Here is a 21,973-nt window from a genome sequence, read left to right on the forward strand (position 1 = left end):
TACCAAAAATTAGTAATTATGTAAATTAACATTAATACAAAAAAATGCTTTGATTTCTGTGAAAATGTCCAAATAAATCACCATAATAATTAAATACATCACCATGAAATGCAGAAGACTCAAATTATAGGTAACTTTTTATTATGCATTAAAAAAACTTTCTGGAAAGGAAAATGTTTCAGCGAAGTAACATTTTGTGGTGTTTATGTCGATTTTTTCAGAGTATAAGACAAGAGTATAAAATTCACATCTAAGCATCATCCTAATTAATTTTACTTCTAAACAGATAAAGCATCAGCGTAAATATGTAATAAATTCATATCACTGAAAGCTATAAATTTATTTTTGGAAAATATGTTAAAATTCCTTATGCATAATACTTTTTTTACTGAGATAAGGAATGCCTTAATATTATGCTTTGTATTTCTTTCAAAATATTACTTCTAGATAATTAACAATTAGAATATTAGTCAGCAGAATGTAAATTTTATATCCTAATATATATGTAAATCAATAAGGATTTTTATGAATACTTAGAATATAACAATAATATAAGTAAACTTAACTCTTTTCAAGACAATAATTACCTTTATTAAATTTTATAGAAGTATAGCATAGAATAATTAAAACTTGCCAACTTGAAAATGAGCTCTTGATAGAATCAATTAATGGAGAGAAATTGTATCAAGCAATGTCAGAGTTAGGAATACGTAATAAGTTGGTTAGCCTCATAAGAATGAAACTTAATAGAGTAAAAATGGAATCAGAAGAATCAGATGCTTTCTATACTTAGAAGAAACTGAAACAGGCAGCCTCTTTGTCATGTATTCTGTTTAATTTAGCACTAGAGAACATAATTAGAGAGTCTGGTATACAAACGCAGAACACAATTTTTGTTAAACAAGGAAAAAACATAGTATAACAATTAAGACAAATAAACATAGTTAACATAGCAAAAAAAAGATTTGTTAAGCAACAAAAAACATAGAATTGTCAGTCAACAATGAAAAAACTAGATTCATGGCAATGACAAACTGAATCACAAATCTGCAAACACTGAAAATTAATGAACATGAGTTTGAATAAATAGCTCAATTTAAATATTTGGGCACAATAGTACATACACTCTATAATAAAAAAATTGATGCACCAAGAACTCACTAAGACGCGCAGAATCGACGCTCGTACAGGCTGGAATGATGCCGACTGGGGACAAATAGTCTTTAGCGGCGGATCCCGCTTCCAACTGTGTCCTGACGATCATCGAAGACGTGTTTGGAGACGCAAAGGGCAGAGGGGGGATCCTGCCTTCACTATTGCACGCCACACCGGCCCTCAACAAGGCATTATGGTCTGGGGTGCCATTTCCTTTGACAGCCGGACCCCTTTGGTCATCATTAGAGGTACACTTACAGCACAGCGGTACGTCGACAACATCCTAAGACCTGTTTCGCTACCGTTCCTTCTGCAGCGCCCTGGGCTGGTTTTTCAGCAGGACAATGCCAGACCATATACGGCACATGTTGCTATGAACTGTCTGCAAGCTTGTCAAACTCTTCCTTGGTGTTAAACACTGTTTAAAAATTTTAATGTCTTTAAGAAAAGACATAAGTTGCAAAAATATAAGACTTGAAGTATTGCTTTGTAACAAGGAAGAAATTGCATGGACTGATCCTATAGGAGCAGATTATCTAGAGGAGCAGCTTTTGAGACGCCATGGGATTAAGCTGAACTTTCCCCGCAGCGACACCTGTCAGCTGAGTTCCCGAAGTGCAACAGTATTCAACAAAAAGTAATGGCAACGTGGGAGTGAGGGACTCCTTTTCCCCCTTTTCGAGAAGCATTCATTCGATTTTTTTGTGGGCCCCCTGAAGTACGTCGGTGCATCAGGGAGGCGTGGAGTCTGTTTTTTTAGAAGAATATGGTGACGAGTTCTTAGGACGAGATGAATCCATGTACATCCTCTTAAACTGTTTAATAATTTACAATTTGTGGCCTGTGTGGCTGTAGATAGTGATGTTATGTATCTATAAGTTTTTTAATTTTTCAAAAAAAAAAAGAGTATGCTGTCTGACAAATAAAATGTGGTGAGTTTACAAATTTCTGTATTTTTTTTTATCTGTCTCAGTTTTTTTATTCTTACCAGTCCATTCCTTTTCAGCTATTTATTTTTCTTTCAGGTTAATCAATAGTTTAGGTTTATTGCAACAACGCAAATTTTTTAACATTATACTTTTGGCCATGTTTCTTAATAAGATGATACGTATCCGTTTACAGGATATTGTAATTCTAGTATTTTGTAATTGTTTATTCTAAATTAATTCTTAATGGTTCATTCTAAATTAATCATTTAATCTTTTGTTTTACTTATTAAACCTTTTTCCCTAAGCCATTAAGGAACAGACATTATTACTTGGCCTGCCAGATCACCACATCTCTCTTCCATCGAGCATGTCTGGGATATGATGGGAAGGCGATTGCATCTGGCACGGAACGTTGATGACCTCGTTCGACAATTGGATTGAATTTGGCAGGAAAAACCGCAAGAGACCATCCGGGGGCTTTATCGGTTTATGCCATGCCGTGTGGCAACTTGTATCTAGGTTAGAGGCGGGTCAACACCTTATTGAACTTGTTACTGTAACTCAGCAATAAATTATTCAATTGTTTTGAAATTTTAATCATTTACTATTCTGTACATTGTCTTCCTATCCACCAATTTTCGTTTTAATCGGACAACTCCTTTTTGGTGCGTCAATTTTTTTGTTATAGAGTGTAATAAGAATGACATAAAAATTTAAATCAAAAATTGAATCAACATGATTAACTGATGTAATCATGGATTAAAAAACAAGTTCAAATCTAAATACATAAGTTGTGAAACAAAAATACAGTTGCCCAAGAGACTAATAGTTTAATATGGCAGCAAAGTTGGGCAGTTAACAAAGAGGAACTGATGACTTTCAAGAAAAAAAATAGTAAGAAAATTTTCTGGAGCAGTAAGAGAAAACAGAACCTGGAGAACCTCAAAAATTACAACCAAAATACAAAGAACCTAACATAGTAAAAGTGATCAAGGTTTCACAAATAAAATGGCTAGGACATATGTTTTGATATAGCCTTGAAAATCCTGTTAAAAAATAACCTTCCAAACCCCACAGGGAAAAAGAAAAAGACCTTGAACAAGATGGTTAGATAGAGTAGAGAAATGGTTATATGACTTGGGAGTTGATAGATAGAGAAATATTGCATAAAATAGATCTAGATGGGATAAACTGCCTGAGACGACCTTAGTTGGTAACCGGCTGTAGTGTCAAAGAAGAAGAACATGGAAATGAAAATAAGCTAACAATGCAGTTATAGAAAGTTCACTCAAATGATTAAGATTGCTCAAAAAACTAACATATAGTATTGTTCCAAAATAAATTTATAACCCCCCAAAAAAGTGTCATACTTGCTAGTTTTCTAAGCCCTGATTTAACTTGAAAATAGTTAGTTTAATTTTAATACCTAAATAGTTTCATTATAACGAGCATAATTTGGGCTTAATGCAGATTTTTTTTATGAACATCTGGAAANGGCGAGACTTGACACCATCAACCACGGTGCCTCATGTCAAAGGCGTAATGGTTTGTATGGGCATATCCGCCCATGGTGTGACCAAACCTCGGTTTGTGAAACCTGGGGCCTAAAATAAATTTTGAGTATTCCATACAGACGATATTAAACCCTTTTTTAAGGATGATTGCTGCAGATTATACTCTAATAGTGATGCTGTGTTCCATCAGGACTCTGCCCCATCGCATGCATCTAAGGTCACCCAGAAATTCCTAACAGATCAGCAAGTGAAATTCCTGAGACCAGAACAATGGATTCCAAACAGTCCTGATGCCTCACCATGCGACTATTTCCTATGGGGACATCTGAAAAACAAACTGAATAAGAAAAGATTTTCTACATTGAGAGGCCTTCAAAGAGCTATTAGAGAAGAGGTGAAGAAAATCCCCCAGAAAATCATTTTGCGGGCTTTAAAATCATGGCCGAAGCGGTGTAGACAAATCTGTTATGCCGGAGGTCGACATATTGAGAAACAACGCTGAATTTATGTAATAAATTTTGGAAATAAAAACATTCAAAAATGATCCCTATAATTTTTTGTTACCCTGTACTATTGTTTTTGGCAAACGTCAAGCTCTAACGCAATGGCTCATGTTGAAACATTTCTGTCTTGATCAATAATTTGCTTTAATTGCTTACAATCAACCTCAATAGGGTGGTCAGAATGTGGTTCATATTCAATGTTGAAATTCCCACTATTAAACTTTCGAAACCAAACTTTTACTGTATCATAAGAAACAGTATTGAAACCTAAACTTTCACACATTTTCTTGTGGCATTCAGTTACACTGAGTTTATTTCGGAACTCATAGTACATAATTGTTCTGATCTGCTTATGTGATAGCTCCATTTTAAACACTTTTTTGGCGCACAAGATGATAAAGTTTTGACAAACAAATTACACAGTTGTGTAGTTCCAACTTTCAGCTTTAAAATGGAAAAGCCCGTTTCAGAAAAGGTTAACTACCACGGGAATGGCTGCTCCTGGCAGGGAGGTATCTCTCCTTGGCGGAAAACTTTTTACTCAACCCGATATATATATGCAGAGAAAATAACTATAACTATTTATTTTAAAGGCATCTGTCTTCTAGCAAAGGGCGAATAAGAAATCATGGATAGTTATTGAAATGACTAAGAGAAGACATTGTACATTTAACCATTAAATAGATTTTTTACTTCTAGCTTCCATGTTTCATGTAACTGCTGGTATTATCTGTGAATTATGTTTGATCTGCTTTTAAATTTCAGAGTTGATTTCTTTTTATCAATTCTTTTGATAATAGGCAAAGGTAATATTTCGTTCATAGAAGAATAAAAATTAATAATTTAGGATTGTGCACTATCTGTTAACAGGATAAAAATATTAAACTTTACACTAAGTATACACATTCCTCTATGGTTTTGATAATACTGAAATATAAAAAGAAACTTTAGAAAGCTTAAAATCATTGATTCAGCAAAACTTTAAAAACTACGGGTCCTCAGGCCTTCCAAATTTCCTAGTCCTTTTTTACTAAAAGCTAGAACCCATGTAAAATTATAGATAAATCTTTACATTAAAGATATACGTAAAGAGTAAATATTTTATGATTAGGAAAAATATGATTAATAAAAATGTTATAAGCGTAATAATTCAACAAAGGATTAAAACCAATATTTCTATATCAATTGTTTTTAAAGATCAAAATATGGGAATGTGATCTTTTCAAATAAGATTCTTTTCAATACACTAAATATTCATAATGTAAATTAGATAATTTAAAATAACAGCTTGCAAACTGTAGGATAAAACAAGTACCAATGAAAACTGAATAGTATATATGTTACTTGTAAGCCCATAAGCAGAATATTTTCAAATGTTCTGCAACAGGACTTATTAATTTATACAAATGTTCTGCAAACATTTCACAGCGAAAAAAAGTTACCTTTACGTTAAAATACTATATTTTCATTCTTTAAAATACAGGATCATACACAGATACACTACATTATTTTTTAAACCTAGACAAACATTCCTGATTTGTTACTTTTTCAATCACCTTTGAAGTACAAAATTTTGTTAAGAACGACGATGATGAGGAATTATTAATAAAATGCCTATGATATGAAGGTCCGAACATTAAAATAAGGGCTGCCTTAAAAATCTTTCGAAGGGACAAGTGCCCAGATGGTGCAACATTTGCAAACACAAACATTCGCTGGTCTGTTGTTCCAACAACTTCATCTCCATAAAAGTATTTGGTCTTTTAGAAAAAGTTCTGTCAATCGTGGATCCCCACGATTCACAAATTGCTTCTGAAATGGGAATGGAAAATATAAAAGTCAGAAACTTTATGAAGATGGAAATCTCAGAATTTAATTCTTTTACGGTTTGCTTTAGAAGCTCATTGATAAAAATAGCAATCGATTTCTCCTACTGTCTTCTAAAAACTGATACACCCATTTTATAAAAATGTCATAGCCAAAAGCTAATTCATTAATTTCCTCCCTAAAATTTCAAAGATATGGGAGAGGGAGATTACTGATAAATGTGCTGAAATTTGTGCAGGGTGTCAAATGTTCCTCTTCTAAAGCAACATCATTCCTGGGAAACATCAAGTGGTCAAAGCTAACAAGAATTTTATTCAAGATACTAATTGTTATGTGGGACTTCGTTTGTTCTGCGACGTGCGTCACAGTTTCAGGCACTTTCTGCGTCTGGGCTTGTAAGTAAAATAATTAAAAAATGACAAAATAACATTGAGAAAACAGCTTTAGTATAAGTTTAAGTAAACAACCAATATTATGAAATAATCCTGTTCTAAAGAAATATAATAAAGTAATATATTATTTTCAACAAGTTTTAATAATCTTTCATTTTTAATGAAAAATACTACTAGAAAGTTGCAACAGATTTTGGATGGAAAAAAAATGATAGTAGCAACTGATCAAGTAATATGACATAATGCTTTAAAAAGTGCAAGATGCCAATAATATTACAAATGTTTGAAAAATGATAGAAAGATGCAGATAAGGCTTTAATAAAATGGTGCCACACTTTAAGCAATGTTGCTGTTGCTACTAAGATGCTAGTGATAATGCATTTATACCCCGAGTGTTGTAACTGAAGCAGCAGGTGAAAAAACATACTGACTTGAATAATAAACAAAGCACAAAAATTCTTCTCCACTGTGTAAGTAACAAATATTAAGAGTAACCCATTTTTAAAAGCTTTCTCATTCATTTTTGTGCATTATAATTTTTATTTTTTGATGATTTTAATATATTTAGGTACAACACTCATATTAAAATTGAATTGCTTTGATTTATATGTTTTTCCTTGTTATAAAGGAGTTTCCTTGTATTTTTTATAAAAAGAAGAAAAAACATACCATAGCTAACTTGGTAATGTGCTTTCGATGAACAATTCCAGTTTTGTAATGGTTAAAATCAATTTCTTTATCACCAACAATGGACAAAAGATCCCACAAGTTTGATAGTTCAGGTGATGCCTTAAATAAATATTTAGTGTTAAATAATTACAAATAACATTCACATACATACCATATAACAAATACAGAACAACTAATCCAAACAACAAATGTAAAATTCATAACTGTTTTATTAAAGATACTATAGTAACAAAAAATATTACACTTTATTCTTAAATTAATAGTTGAAATAAGAAGTCATTGTGGAAAAAAAAAAGACCTTAAAATTTTCAGATCATATAGTTAGAAAAATATAGAGACCCTGAATGTAATAGAGGAATTTATGATTTTTTTTCCTTGAAATTTCAAGCTCAATCCAATTCTAAACAACTGAGAATGCTAGATTAATTAAACATTATTTTTTTTCTATTTTCTTTCAGAAATTTTTTAGTATTGAATTAAGATAACCTTGTGTTAGAACCGAATGATAGACTAGGCTTAAGTATCGAAGATTCTGTAAGGATTCCATCATGAACTCAGTTCTAGTAAAGATGAGCCACTACAGTCAAAGTTGTAATCTTCTATGCTGAAATTGAACTGCCATCTGTATACTGAGTTCAATTAATTTAAAATGTATATATGTTTCTTCAAAAGCTTCTTTTGCTTTTTTTCTCTTTTTTATAGTTATTCTGGAATTCTAATGATGTCTACAATTTGGCATTATGTTTTTGTTATGAATATATTTGTTTGGAGTTTAATAAAAGTTAAGATTTCGATCTTGCAGTGTCCAATTTTTAATCTTTAGTAAAAGATATATTTCAAAATGCCAACTCAGAACATGCAACATTCTTCCTAACGTTTCATTTGCTTAATTTTGCAAGAACTCAAACAATTTACTGCATGCTAATTACATCTTTAACAGGTTTCTGATTTTTTATACATAGCAGAAAATCTTACCATGTACCTTTATATTTCTTTGTACAGTTTGGTTAAAAACTAAATAAAACAGTTAAATTTTTTTTTTAAAATTTATATAACATATAAGTAAAAAAGTAATATTTTCCCCCCATTCTTTTAGAGGTATTATTGATTTTCTGTAGTTAAACAGTCAGAATTAAAAATTACATTAATAATGCAACATCTATAATTAATGATATTTTTGTTGCTTTAAAGGAAAAAGTTGTAAATTAAAAATGCTAAAATTATCTTACACAAAAAAATTCAGAAACAGCTTTCCACTTATCAATGCCAGATAATGAATTTGACTTTGTAATAATATCTTTAACAAGCTTAGATTGAGTACCAAATAGAAGAAACCCTTCATCAAAGTCACAAGTTGGTTGTACAACTGGAAGTACAGAAAAAAGCAAATAAATTAATCTAAAAATTCTATAAAATAGGACAAACTTAGCATTATACTAGTTTTAATTATGATAAAAGTAGTTGCAAAAGGAAGAACAAATTTTTGCTTTTAGAAATTTAGTATTGTTTAACTACTAAGACACTGAATACTAGAAAACCCAAACATCAGTTTTTTTGTGTAGCATCTCCAAATAATAATGTAGAAGATTTCTTTTTTTCTATGAGCAACTTAATCCCATAAGACACACCATCTCAAAATATAACTCTGATTTAATTCCCAATCTGGTAATCTAATTACATCAACTTTATTAACAACACATTAGTTTCCAGACACTTACCAGAAGTTGAAAATACAGTATTCAAAGGACTTGATGTTAATAATTTGATATATAATGAAGTAACTAAAGGCAACATAGACCACAAACGAACAGTTGAATCCCGTGATGTACTAACAAGAAAGAAAGGTCTTTCAGAATGACAGGCAAGACCTGAAAAAGTATTAAATAAAAGTTTAAATTCATAGGTATTTAAGTTGATTAAAAATATATAAAAAAGTAAGGCTTTTTCAAAGATTTAATAGAAATGATAATTTAATTTAAATACAAGTGTACTACAATTTTTTCCAGTAAAGGTGTAGCATATTCAAGTAAAAAGAAATCTATATGTATAACAACTAATAGAAAGGAATTGTTTAAAAAAATAATATTCAAATGGCAAGATTAAAACTAAACAAAGGGAGGGATGTCAATAACAAAATTTTCACCCAATATGCTTTACTTTCAATCCCACTTAAGCAGAAAATAAATAAAATTATGAAGAAAGGAGAAAACACTTCCTTCTGAATAAAAAAAACTGTTTAACCAAGAAAATTATTTGAGGAAACACGGTTCTTTTTATTAACCTTCTGATGAAATTTTCACTTAATATCAGTATGTTTCCATGAAATTACATGGAGATTTTCTTTTTTTGATTAGCAGAAAAGCAGCCATTTAAAAGTGCAAAAAATTCAGAGTTAAATACTCTGAGAATAAAAGTTATACCAATTCTTTACTCCAACGAAAGATGAAGGTCAATAGAAAAAAAAATGCTGTGTGTCTTTCTGATAACAATTAAGTAAAAAAAATAGGGAAAAAATTTTAAATTCTTTTATAAGTTAATGAAAATTATTGCATGAAATATTTCAGCATAAAGAGCCTTTTAAAATTTGATTAATGCAACATGCATCAAAGTGTTTAGTTAATAAAGTAGCATATTTTCAAGTCTCATTCAAAAGTAGTTATACCCATATCAAATAGAAATATTTTAGCTTTATTTAATAACTTATTTTTTTGCATTCTAGTCAACCAGCCTATGTAGGGGTTAGGGAACTGCCCTTGGATCAGAAAGGTTCTGGGTTCGAATCCCGGGCAAGGCATGGATGTTCTTTCCTTCTCTGTACTATCTGTCCTTACTGTGGAAGCAACGCTGGCCCACCTAATATGGTGCCCCTGAAAGAGTGGCCAACAAATCTACCCTTCAGATGCCTGTATGATGCCCAAGCGGGTCATTCTAAAAAGGTGGGCATTGTAAAAAAAATATNACTAAACAAAGGGAGGGATGTCAATAACAAAATTTTCACTCAATATGCTTTATTTTCAATCCCACTTAAGCAGAAAATAAATAAAATTATGAGGAAAGGAGAAAACACTTCTTTCAGAATAAAAAAAAAACTGTTTACCCAAGAAAAATATTTGAGGAAACACGGTTCTTCTTATTAACTCTATGATGAAATTTTCACTTAATATCAGTATGTTTCCATGAAATTACATGGAGATTTTCTTTTTTTGTTTAGCCATTTAAAAGTGCAAAAAATTCAGAGTTAAATACTCTGAGAATAAAAGTTATATCAATTCTTTACTCCAACGAAAAATGAAGGTCAATTAAAAAAAAATTGCTGTGTGTCTATCTGATAACAATCGAGTAAAAAAATAGGGTAGAAATTTTAAATTTTTTTATAAAGTAAGAATAAGTTAATGAAAGTTATTACATGAAATATTTCAGCATAAAGAGCCTTTTAAACTTTGATTAATGCAACATGCATCAAAGTGTTTAGTTAATAAAGTAGTATATTTTCAAGTCTCATTCAAAAGTAGTTATACCCATATCAAATAGAAATATTTTAGCTTTTCTTAATAACTTATTTATTTGCATTCTAGCCGACCGGCCTGTGTAGGGATAATGGAACTGCCCTTGCACCAGAAAGGTTCTGGGTTTGAATCCCGGGCAAGGCATGAATGTTCTTTCCTTCTCTGTACTATCTGTCCTTACTGTGGGAGCAACGTTGGCCCACCTAATATGGTGCCCCTGAAAGAGTGGCCAACAAATCTGCCCTTCAGATGCCCAAGTGGGTCATTCTAGAAAGGTGGGCATTGGAAAAAAAAATATTTGCATTCAGCAAATATTTAATAAATAGAATTATAAAAATATTTTACTCTTAATGTCAAACATAATTTAAATTTTGATATTTTTTTAGCATTCCAAAGTAGTGCATTTTTAAAGTGTGTATGTTTAGTTATTTTATCAACGTTCAACATGTTTTTAACTTTATTTAAAATGGTTTAAAAGAGCAGTTTTGTAAAACTAAGTCACATTCTCCTTTTTGGAAACTTTAATTATGTATAGCTGGCATTGCACGCTAAACATTTTTCATAAGAATATTTTTAACAAAATTGGGAAATATTGAACAAAAATGTCAAAAAATTCAAAATCTCCCGTTTGGTTAATCAAATATTATACGCACAATAAAAAGAAATGAAACCTATAGTGATATAAATGCAATTTGATTTTAATGAAGACGGATGAAAAATCTATTCATAAAGAAAATTCACTGTTTTGACTAAACTATATTTAAAGTTAGCACAGGCTTATTACAATCACATGCTTACAAACACAATATATGTTTACAGGGGTCTGTTTAGAAGAAATTTTGCCTTCACAAAATATTTTAACTTAAAAATGGATCCTTCACAAAATAATTTATCTTTAAATTAGATCCTTCACAAATTTATCTTCATTATTGTTTTGTTAATAGAATAAACCCTTCACAGGAAGAGGGGGGGGGGAGAAAGACAGATGTAAACGAACAAAATTTTGTCTTCGGCAGACGCTTCTTCCTTTATTCGTCCGAAATGAATATTCTGCGTTCAGCAGTATAGGCTAAATACCAAATACTTATATGTTGCATTGCTAATTTAGTAGCTGCAATTGCTGTTTATTTTTCAAAATTAAATTTTTTTAATTATAATTTTACAGTGTTGAGCATAATCTTGTATGTCTTTACAATATAAAAACTCCTTGAAAAGGTTTTCTTGCAATAACGGACCCTATTTGTACAAATTCACAAAAACGGACCCTGGTTGAAAGAATGCGACTTAACGTTTATTTTATATTCACAAATTATGAGTAACTTTTTCACAATTTTACAAAAATGGATCCTTCACAAAATGTCTGGACAGACCCCTGGTTTATCTCTTTTATTAGCTTAAATTTCAGCAAAGAATTTTAAGAACTTTCGTTTAAAAATGAGCCAGAAATGGATCCTTCACAATATGTCTGGACAGACCCCTGGTTTATCTCTTTTATTAGCTTAAATTTCAGCATAGAATTTTAAGAACTTTTGTTTAAAAATGAGCATACCATTGCATATTGGAAAAAACAAACAATTTCTTAAAAATTTTATAGTGGTTAAATTCAAAGTCAAATCTTTAGACTAAATTATTGGGTAAAAATTATGAAGAATACAAATTACCATATACATCCGCACCATGATCCTCTATGACATCCATGCATGCTCCATCACTGATATCCCAAATTCTTATTGTAGAATCCCAGCTACCAGAAATTAAAATATTTGGGTGCTCAGGACACCATAGTAATCCTCGGGTGTAACTTGTGTGTCCTTGAAGGACTCTGACAGCAATTCCTTGCGCATAATGCCAAACTCGAACAGAGCTGTGAAGACACATTTTTCTGAAATCATGTAAAATGTGTGATGCTACATGTATTAAACTTTTTTAATTTAAGACAGGGCATTTAAGTAAGGGGCAAAATTTTAAATTCTTTTAAATTTCTACAACATTTATAAATGCATCTGCAAATTATCATGGGAAAATTAAATGTGTGAGTAAATAAAAATGAGAGAATAATTTATAAAGATTTGCATTTTAATATAGTTATACTCCTTGATGCTTATTGATTAAGAGCTATACTCCTAGTTACACTCCCATTAAATAAACACTTAAATAAAAGATTCAAGAGCTGATTCTTATAATACGTAACCAATTAGGGCTACATACAGATTCCCCATTTAGTAATGCAGATATGAAGTCTGAAAACACTGCCCATTGTTAAAGATAAGGATACATTTTGGAAATGAATAATGGGTATTAGTAATGGGTATGGGTAAATAATGGATATTATTTCAATATTATAGAGAGAACAGAGCAAAAACTACAAATGAGTAAATACTTTTACTTTTAACAAAAGGAGAAAATATAATTTAAACAAAAACCAAACATAGTATAAATTATGACAAAAAGGAAAATGTCATGGTGTTTTGAAATTCAGTAAAAGATTAATTTAGTTGCTTGTTTGCCTATTAACAACTGGGCCTTTTTGGATTATCACTTTCCCATGAGGATAAGTCAAATAAAGAAAGTCCAATTGTGGTTCGTTTTGATACTTATAGGCTCCTGGCAAATAATATTTTATGACTTAGACTGGTAATACTTTCTAGACTAACATTTTAATGGAACGTATGCTAACATTTTAACAGTTATGATGGTTAAAAGTTCTTTTTGGAATGTTCCTTACATACTTCTTATGGATACACACTAAGCAATTACAGCTAGATGACGTTGTATGTAGCACTCTCACCAAAACAATTCATATTTTCTGGCTGGTGATGTTATAAATAATGTTTAAAACAAGTGATGGCAATCAAATTATTTAAGAATCAGTACTTTTAAAATATTTTCGGTATCTTTTAGAAGAAAAAATTAACAATAATAGAATATAATAGGAATATAAAATAGGAGGTACATAAAAATATTAATTCTAGTTTTAAATTAAATATTTTTTTCTTTTGCTTCATCTACTTGTTTTGTTTTTCACTTGATAAAATATCCGCAACACTGTGATTGCGCCATAGCCATTTTGTAATCACTGGCTTTGGACTCTAGTCATTCAGAGGTAATCCCATTAAAGAAATTATCACTATATTCAAAATGTTACAGTCCATCCGTTTCTTTTGTGCATAAAAATGGAATTCATAAGGCTCATTCAGCTTCAGCAGAACGTACGGTGACAGTTCTCAAAATAATCTTTGCTTTCTGAATACTTTTAGGAATTATATGAATGTCCATGTTTCCCCAAACATTTTTAGTATAATCTTTAAAAGACATTGATGTCCATCTGATATATGAAAATGTGGAAAAACTGCAGAGGCGTTGATTTTCCACTTCTTTCCAAGAAACATCTTCGACTTTTTTGTATTCGAATTCAAAATATTTTATGAAACCCCGCAGATTCTGACCAGACTTTATATGGCACGTTAATTAATTACCAGTATTCATTAATCTGTTTTTAAGATTTTGAACTATACCATCTATCAGCTTTTTCTGCAGCTAAAATTTAAATTTCATGTTTTCACTAAAATTAATTAATTCAAATATTATAGAACTAAAAGTTTCCTTTGTTTTCTTATAAGTTCCATCATTAGCTCTGTGCAATAACCATCGCTGAATAGCCGACCCCATTTTATGGGTTTACGACTACTAATGTTCAACTACGTAGCCTTGTAATTTTGAACCCAATCCAGAAGACAAGGGAACTCCTGGATCAAGCATTGGGGGAAATTTGTCTTCGTGGAGGACATTTTGATGGAGCTAACCTGCATTTGCGTTACACGGAGAGGAAGACCACGATAACCTCACACAGCTAGCCTGATGGCAAGGGGACTCAAACCCATGATCCGTATACCACTGGGGATATTTCACGTCAGTACTGTGATCGGTGCAAGTCGGATGCAGAATTCGTATTGACTGGGAATCGAACTCGGTTCGCCGCATTGGAAGGCGAACGCTCCATACCCTGAGTCTTTCTTGTAATGCTTTGGATGATGAGGGCCAGATCCTTTTTGGAAGTTTTTGTTTTCTAAGTGCTTCTACAAGCCTGAGAATTTTCCATTTGATTTGAAGAATAAATAGATGGATAAATGTGCCAAACTACAGTTTATCTTAAATTGTGCCAATTGTGGCCCAAAAACATGTCCAATTTTGATGATTTAATTTCCAAGCTTGTGAGATCTTGAAACATTCAATCTGATATTTGTTTTGAATGATGAAAAATTGTATACATTTTATCAACAGAAAATTAATTTAAAATTATTAATTTCCTTGAATGAATCATCGAAAACAAGCTGAAGGCGATGATTTAAACAATGCCAGAGAATAATATTTGGAAAATAACTCAAAATTTGAGAATTGACACCAGCTTTTTTCCCCAAAATTACATTGGCTCCAACAGAACAAAATACAATTAGATTTTGTTTTAAATAATTGTTGTCATATCCTATGCTGCTTAAAGTCTGCAATATACTTTCGAAAATTGATTCAGAACCTTTCTTAAGCAATTCAACTAATTCCACAAGGATGAAAGGTGCTATTTCTGGATCTTTCATTTGAATAAAAATCACTAAAACTGGCTGGCTAGAGACAGTTAAAAGCTCATCAATAATAATGTAAAATTTTATATCCTGGAATTTTAAGAAATATTTCTTTATTTCGTTGGAAATGAATTTCAATTTTTGTTGCTATTTTCCTTGAATGAAGACCAATCTCGACATTGAGTATATTTTTTTATTTAAAGCTCAATTTCATCTTCAAAGTCTGAAAATGGACGACAATGTTTGGCCAAACTGGGCAGAGAATTAAATATTTTAAATGCTGATTCTTTGAATTTTTAATTAATTTTGTCAAAAACTTTGCATACCAGATTATTCTCTACTGTTTAAAATTATCCTGATATAAGGAGTTTTGAATTGTTCGTTCCTTTTATTTTCCTTAAAGATGCTTGCTGGTTCGTTTTGACATTTCTCAATGGCTCCACTTGTCAATTTTTTCATTCTTAGGAAGCATGAATGCCTTTCGTGATTCCCAATTTACGACAGTAATCACATCCCAATTTACCTTTAACAACAACTGCTAATTCCTCATACTTTTTGGAAAAATATAGAAACTGTTCTTGTGTATTGCATTCAGGAAGATTAGTTTTATCTTCCTGGTTATGTTTCTTCTATGTTGCAGTTTTCTGTTTTTTGTTCCTTAAATTTACATAGATTTTTTAGAAAAAATAGTCCACTTAACTCAGTTGTCTTTTCATTTTTAATTAAGTTGAAAATAGTTACTAGAACTGTTGAAATATATTAAATGCTCCAAAATATAGTAAAATCCAAAATACACCAATTCCTGCAGACTACAAATCAAACTCCTGCCAAAATTTAATGTTTTAAATCAATAGTGTCAAGAAATTACAAGAAGTGCTAAGCTAGTACCCGTTGAATCCCATCACTGTTTAAAACTATCCATAGCATGCATATTAGTATACTTTTTAATGAAAATAATGTTTGAAAAAGCAAATGACAATGGTTCTGAAATAGTAAAAAAAACTGCTAAAAATGATGTCCTAAGATAGGGTTTTGTTAGAGTACAGCTGTTTATTGATGTTTATACTAACCAATCATCAGATGTGCTACACAGAAATCCATCTTTTAAAGGCGACCATTTTACCCGGAAAACTTTCCCCTCATGACCTAATAATATTAGAATAGCAATGTTAATATGGTATTTAAAAACTCATTGAAGAATAATAAACAAAATGTATAAAGTACTATGTAGTTTAAAGTATAAGGATTACAACTATAAGTGAACAAATTAATCTAAACATCATATTTATTAGATATACAGTGTGACCTTATCTTAACTGTATTGTTTTTACGATTATTAATCATTCAAATTCATTTGGATAAATATGTACATGAAACCTTTAGAATAGCCATTTCTTGGACTAGTGGACTAAATATAAGAATCCCCAAAACATTAATTTGACCTAAAGAGCACAAAGTCAGAATTATATACAGACATCAAGCATTAATGATAGAGATGTGGTAAATCTATATGTTAAAAAATTATATAGAGAGAAATAAGCAGGATTTATAAAAATTGCTTATTCCTTTTCTCTACATGGATAAATTATGAAAAAAAATGTACTAATTATTCAAAGAGAACCTCATCAGAATAGAATTCTTATAATGCTTGGACATAAAATTTCAAAGAGAATTTTCACATAAAAATTGTATTTTGTTAAAAATATATATAAAAAGAGCATAGCACAAAACTATTTTGTTGACTTTGTCAACAAAATAATATAAATTTTTCTAAAACTTAATTTTTAAGTGATAGAAAATAACATTTAAAAACATATTGGTTTTATGGTTTGGCATAAAGGGCCATTGATGTATAGTAATGAGCATTAAGGGGCCCATGACACTGATTGAAATTATTTGAAGCCGAGAAAGTTTTAAAAATTAAAACGATTGTTTCTAATAGTAAAACAATCTGTGGTTGAAAATGGTATTTAAATAGCATTTAATCTGTATTATAATTTTTATGGGATAAATCTGTCAGACCACATTTAGACTTATTATTTTAAACCTTAGATATTTAATAAAGGATAATGTTTTTAATTTTTTGTATCTAAATCCTGCTTTTGATATTAATTTTAATTTAATCTTTGTATATGGGCAAAAAATATACGTCTTAAATTTAAAAAAAAATTATGCTTCTGTAAATGCCAGAAGCAAAAAACTGTGTAGTACAGTAGAGAACCTATTATCCGGAATGATCGTGACCATCGCTATTCCGGAAACCTGATTTTTCCGGTTTTCTGAATCGCTACAAAACACTGTTTTTTTTATTGTCAAACCCTACTAAAAAAAACTATTTAGAAGTAATTTAAAAAAGAAGAGAAAACGATAAAGTAATACACATAAGCTTAATAAGATAAAAAGGAAAAAAAATAATGAAATAAAAATATTTATACAGGCTTAATATAAAATGAACAAAAAAGATAAATTGGAAGAAGAAAAAAAAAAGGGGGGGGGGAGATGGGTTCCATCCTCTGCCGTTTTCTTCTATTTTGCTGTTGTCTGCGTCAGGACAAAACCACGAGCATTTACAACGTTGGAATATAATTCTGGATGGAAAAAAAATCTATCAAAACTTTCTGGAGAAAAGAAAAATAATATTTTTTACTTAATTATTCTTTATTTTTTTATATTCTCAAATGAGAAGAGAAAAATTGCGAGCGTTTCTTTTCCCTCCTATGCACGAGACAGACATCGTTTGAATATAATTTTGGATGGAGAAAAAGAAGAATCCTTCGAAAATTTCGGGAGAAAAGAAGAATTCAATTTTTTACTTCATTATTCTCAAATGAGAAAAGAAAATTCGCTAGTATTTCTTTCCCCTCCTATGCGCTACACGAGAAAGACATCCTTTGAATTAAATTCTGGATGAAAAAAAAAAAAGAATCTTTCGAAAATTTATGGAGAAAAGAAAAATAAATTTTTTTATTTCATTATTCTCAAATGAGAAGAGAAAAATCGAGAGCATTTCGTTTCCATTCTCTTATACGCTAGAAAGACATCGTTTAAATATAATTCTGGATAAAAAAAAATTTTTTTGAAAATTTCTGCAGAAAAAAAATTTAAAATTTTTTACTTCCCAAAGAAAAAATCTTTCCGCAAAAAACTGTCTAACGTTCTGCGGCATTATCGACGTGATTCTGGCACGCAATTACTATCTAGAAGAGTTTAATTTGGGTTTCAACATTTCGCTAAAACATTAATCAAAATCAGAAAGAAAAACACGTGTATCACAATCTTATTCCTCATTAAGCTGAGCAATTTCATTTCTCCCTTTACTCCAGTTAAACATAAATTGGCAAGCAGACACAGAAGCTGACATAATAAAAAGAATTTTTGTTCTACCGAGTTTTGCCCCCTCCTCACACCCCATTCAAATTTAATGGATTGAAAAATGTGTGCAGTTGCAATACAGTATGGGATCCCTAATTCAGCAGGACTCAAAATTCCACACTTAATCCAGCCTTTTTTTTTTGTTTTTTAAGAAATTTTTATTGATAAGAGAAAAAAAAATCAGTCATATTCTCTTTTTATTTGGAAATTTTTTCTCTTGAAGTAAGTAACTATATTTTATCTTTTAAAAATAAAAAAAAAGGATGAAAAGAAATAAATCTGTGTCAAACAAAACATCTGTTCCTAAAGCAATTTAAAATAAAGTGAAACTGAAAAGTAAAAAGATCTGCATTTCCAATGAACAAAATAAAGAAATGCAATTTGGAAGAAACTGATCAATCAATTTTGACAGGAGTGCAAGTGCTTCACTGGTTTGTCCCCACATTTCCCTCTTCTGTCTGACCATAAATTGGCCACACCCAGTAGACATTGAAACTACCAAATGGTGTATAAAATGAATTCTATCCCTTTTGCTGCTTTTTTTTTATTTGATTTACTTATCTTTCTATTAGTTATTAACTTACTTTTTTGTTACTTGTTAACTTGTTTTTTTTTTATCCTTATTAGTTGTTTGCTTCCTTTTTGTAGTTATTAATTGTCAGTTTCTTAGCATTTTACTTTTTTGTGTAGTTCCTTGTTGGCTTATTTTTATTTTTTTGTGAGGTGAGCGTTTTTTGTTAAAACAAAATTTTACGTAAAAGAAAAAACCTCACGTCGAAGAAGAAACAATTATTTCTTTTTAGGAGGATTCGGATTATTTCATCTTGAATTATTTCTTCTTGATAATATTATATAGATTATTATTTCAATTAAGGAAATTTATTATTTTAATTATTGAAATTTCCTATGATGGGACAGTATTAAATTCACCCCATCAGAATCTACAATCGAAACTTTGCTAAATTTATTGATTTTTCTGAAATTAACAGCATAATTGAAATATCATAATATGTGGGCGCCATATTGAAATTTCTGGAAGAGATCCGAAATTCGTCAAATTCCGAAATATGGAATTTCGTCGGTCCCGTGAATGCTGGAATTTGGGTCCTATACTGTACTTGACCTTGAGTCATTATTCCACTTTCTTTGGCTGTGTCACTGTGTGTTTTGTGTTGAATTACCGTTTGGCGAGATTGTATTGCGCCAACCATCTTTCATCATAATATAACCCTTTGAACTACTCACTCTTGTTCTTGTTGATTGAATTGTTAAGAGCGTATGGTCGCTCTCTAATGCAAGTTCATGCGTAAACTAATTAATTACATTTGTTAAATAAATATTTGTTAATTATTATATACAGTCAATTACCTTTAATTTTAACTATTGAGCTATCTCGGGACCATACACTATGTTCAAAGGGGGAATAGCTGAAATGACAGATAATTTTTTAAAAAATAAGAAAAAGTAGGAAATAACAAGAAAAAAAGCAGGGATAATAGGAAAAATAGGAGTTCTGCAGTCCCTGTAGGGAGTACTTTCAGAGATTTCTAAGAATCAAAGAAGACAAATAAAATTATTTGTTTTAACTCTCCTTAACTAAGCAATCAACAGACATGATGACTACCCCTGCTTAAAGGCCAAATGATAAGAAAACAGGCGTTCAATGAGTCACCAGTTCTCACTGAGCTATGATTGAAAAGAAACAACTATGTAGGGGGTGAGGAAGCGAATGATTGATGATATTTAGTACAACACTCTTACTTCTCTTGACAGTGTAGAGAACTAATAATTACTCTTGAAATGATGGTAAAGTAAACATCTTTTAAAAAAGAAAGAAATATCCTAAAGTCTTATGAGGAAAAAAAACTTTTTTTAAAAAATGGCGGGAAAATGTATAAAATTTCGTTCTGGTTTTCCGATTTCCGGATATGAGGTTCTGTACCTTACCACCAAAAACACCCAAATTTAGAGAATTAAAGAGCAGCAGCTTGTAAGAAAAACAAACAAACTTCAAAACAACAATTGATGTGTTTACAACAATAAGGATAAGTAAAAGTATATAAGAACTCTATTTGCAATTATAATGCTGATTTATAAGAAACTGAATTATTTCTAGTACTACCGCTAAACTAGTTTCAATTTCAGTTTCTAGTATTAAAAAAAATCATGTTAATGTAGTAAAGCAGTTTTTACTCAAATTGATGATTCTTAAATCAAAAGTATGGTGCTTTTAATCATCGTTTAGCTTTTAATCAAAAGTATTAAAGAATACAAATAGTATTATTGACATTTTCAAAATATCTGATTAATGTTAAACTTGTGAATTTAAGTGCTAGGAAAATGTGAAAAGCCAAAATTCTAAAACTTATTATCTTTTTAAATCACACTTTTTAATGTAGTCTGTTAATGTACATCATATGAAGAAAAATTAGTGCATTTAGATTTGGAAATATTATTTTAGTTATAATAAAATCTGATTAATCTGAGTTTTATCTGCCAGAGTTGGCAACAATCATTGCTAACATAGATTATCAAAACTCTAGAGTATTTAAAAAATAATCAGCAATAGAAAACACCTTCAGAATAAGCAATGAGTTAACAGGAATTGCTAAAATAATTTTTAGAAAATGTATATATTTTGTTATAACTTACCAGATAATGTTTTCAAAGGTTGATCAGTTCCACTTCCCACATAAAATACTCGAATTAAAGAATCTTCACAAGCAGTAGCTAATATGTTTCTGAAAATGTTAATACAATATTTTTAAATAAATGTTTATCTTATAAAATAAAAAAGAAAAACAAATAAAAAACTGAAATACAACTAAGAAAAAAAGAAATTATTATTCTCTGAATACTATGGGCAAGCAGAGCTGAAGTCAAAAACACTGTATTTAAAGAACCTTTAAATTTAAGTAACAGACACAATGCCAGGAATTAACACCTAGGCTAGGCTAGTAGTTTTTGGTTTTATTTTAAACACTCTGCATTAAATGTTTAACAGTCAACACACTAGCCTAAATTGGTAGCAAACATTTTGTCATTAAACACAGTTTAGAAATAAATAATGTAAAAATAAAAAATTGTACAGAAAAGCAATGAGATTTTACTTCTAACTAGGGCTTGAATATAGACATAGGATAATTTTGGAATTTCAGTGATTTTAAATTTTTTCAAAGAGTTAACAAAATTTATAACTGAAATATAAAAAAATTAAATACAATTTAGTAGACCCCTTAATTTTAAATCTTGTTGGAAATAAATATCAGAATTAAAACAAATGCATTTTTTAAACGTTATTTAAACAAAATTTTATTAAAATAGAAAGAGTTTACAACTTTGGACATTAAAAATAAACTATTTTTGGCCACGATTTTCTTGCTTAATTGACTTCCACAATTAACTTTTTTTTTTAACTCAACTTTAAAAATTAAATACAATAATTAAAATCAAACTTAAAATGTTGAAGAGTGTTAGAGCTTTCTGAAATTAATTGTAAAATTATAAG

At 30.2% G+C, this 21,973-nt stretch overlaps 1 protein-coding gene across 1 annotated transcript in view; it reads right to left on the reverse strand.

Moving 5' to 3' along the window:
* Positions 1-21,973, reverse strand: part of LOC107448478 (WD repeat-containing protein 17) — a 142,662-nt gene that overhangs the window by 17,832 nt on the left and 102,857 nt on the right. Inside the window, exons 10-15 of the mRNA XM_043039824.2 lie at positions 21,118-21,206; positions 16,164-16,239; positions 12,178-12,380; positions 8,729-8,878; positions 8,240-8,376; positions 6,990-7,109 (exon numbers count right to left, since the gene is read on the reverse strand). Of these exons, the coding sequence (XP_042895758.1) occupies positions 6,990-7,109; positions 8,240-8,376; positions 8,729-8,878; positions 12,178-12,380; positions 16,164-16,239; positions 21,118-21,206 (775 nt within the window). The remainder of the gene's footprint in view (positions 1-6,989; positions 7,110-8,239; positions 8,377-8,728; positions 8,879-12,177; positions 12,381-16,163; positions 16,240-21,117; positions 21,207-21,973) is intronic.

Source organism: Parasteatoda tepidariorum, chromosome X2, assembly GCF_043381705.1.
Source record: "Parasteatoda tepidariorum isolate YZ-2023 chromosome X2, CAS_Ptep_4.0, whole genome shotgun sequence".
NCBI lineage: Eukaryota > Metazoa > Arthropoda > Arachnida > Araneae > Theridiidae > Parasteatoda > Parasteatoda tepidariorum.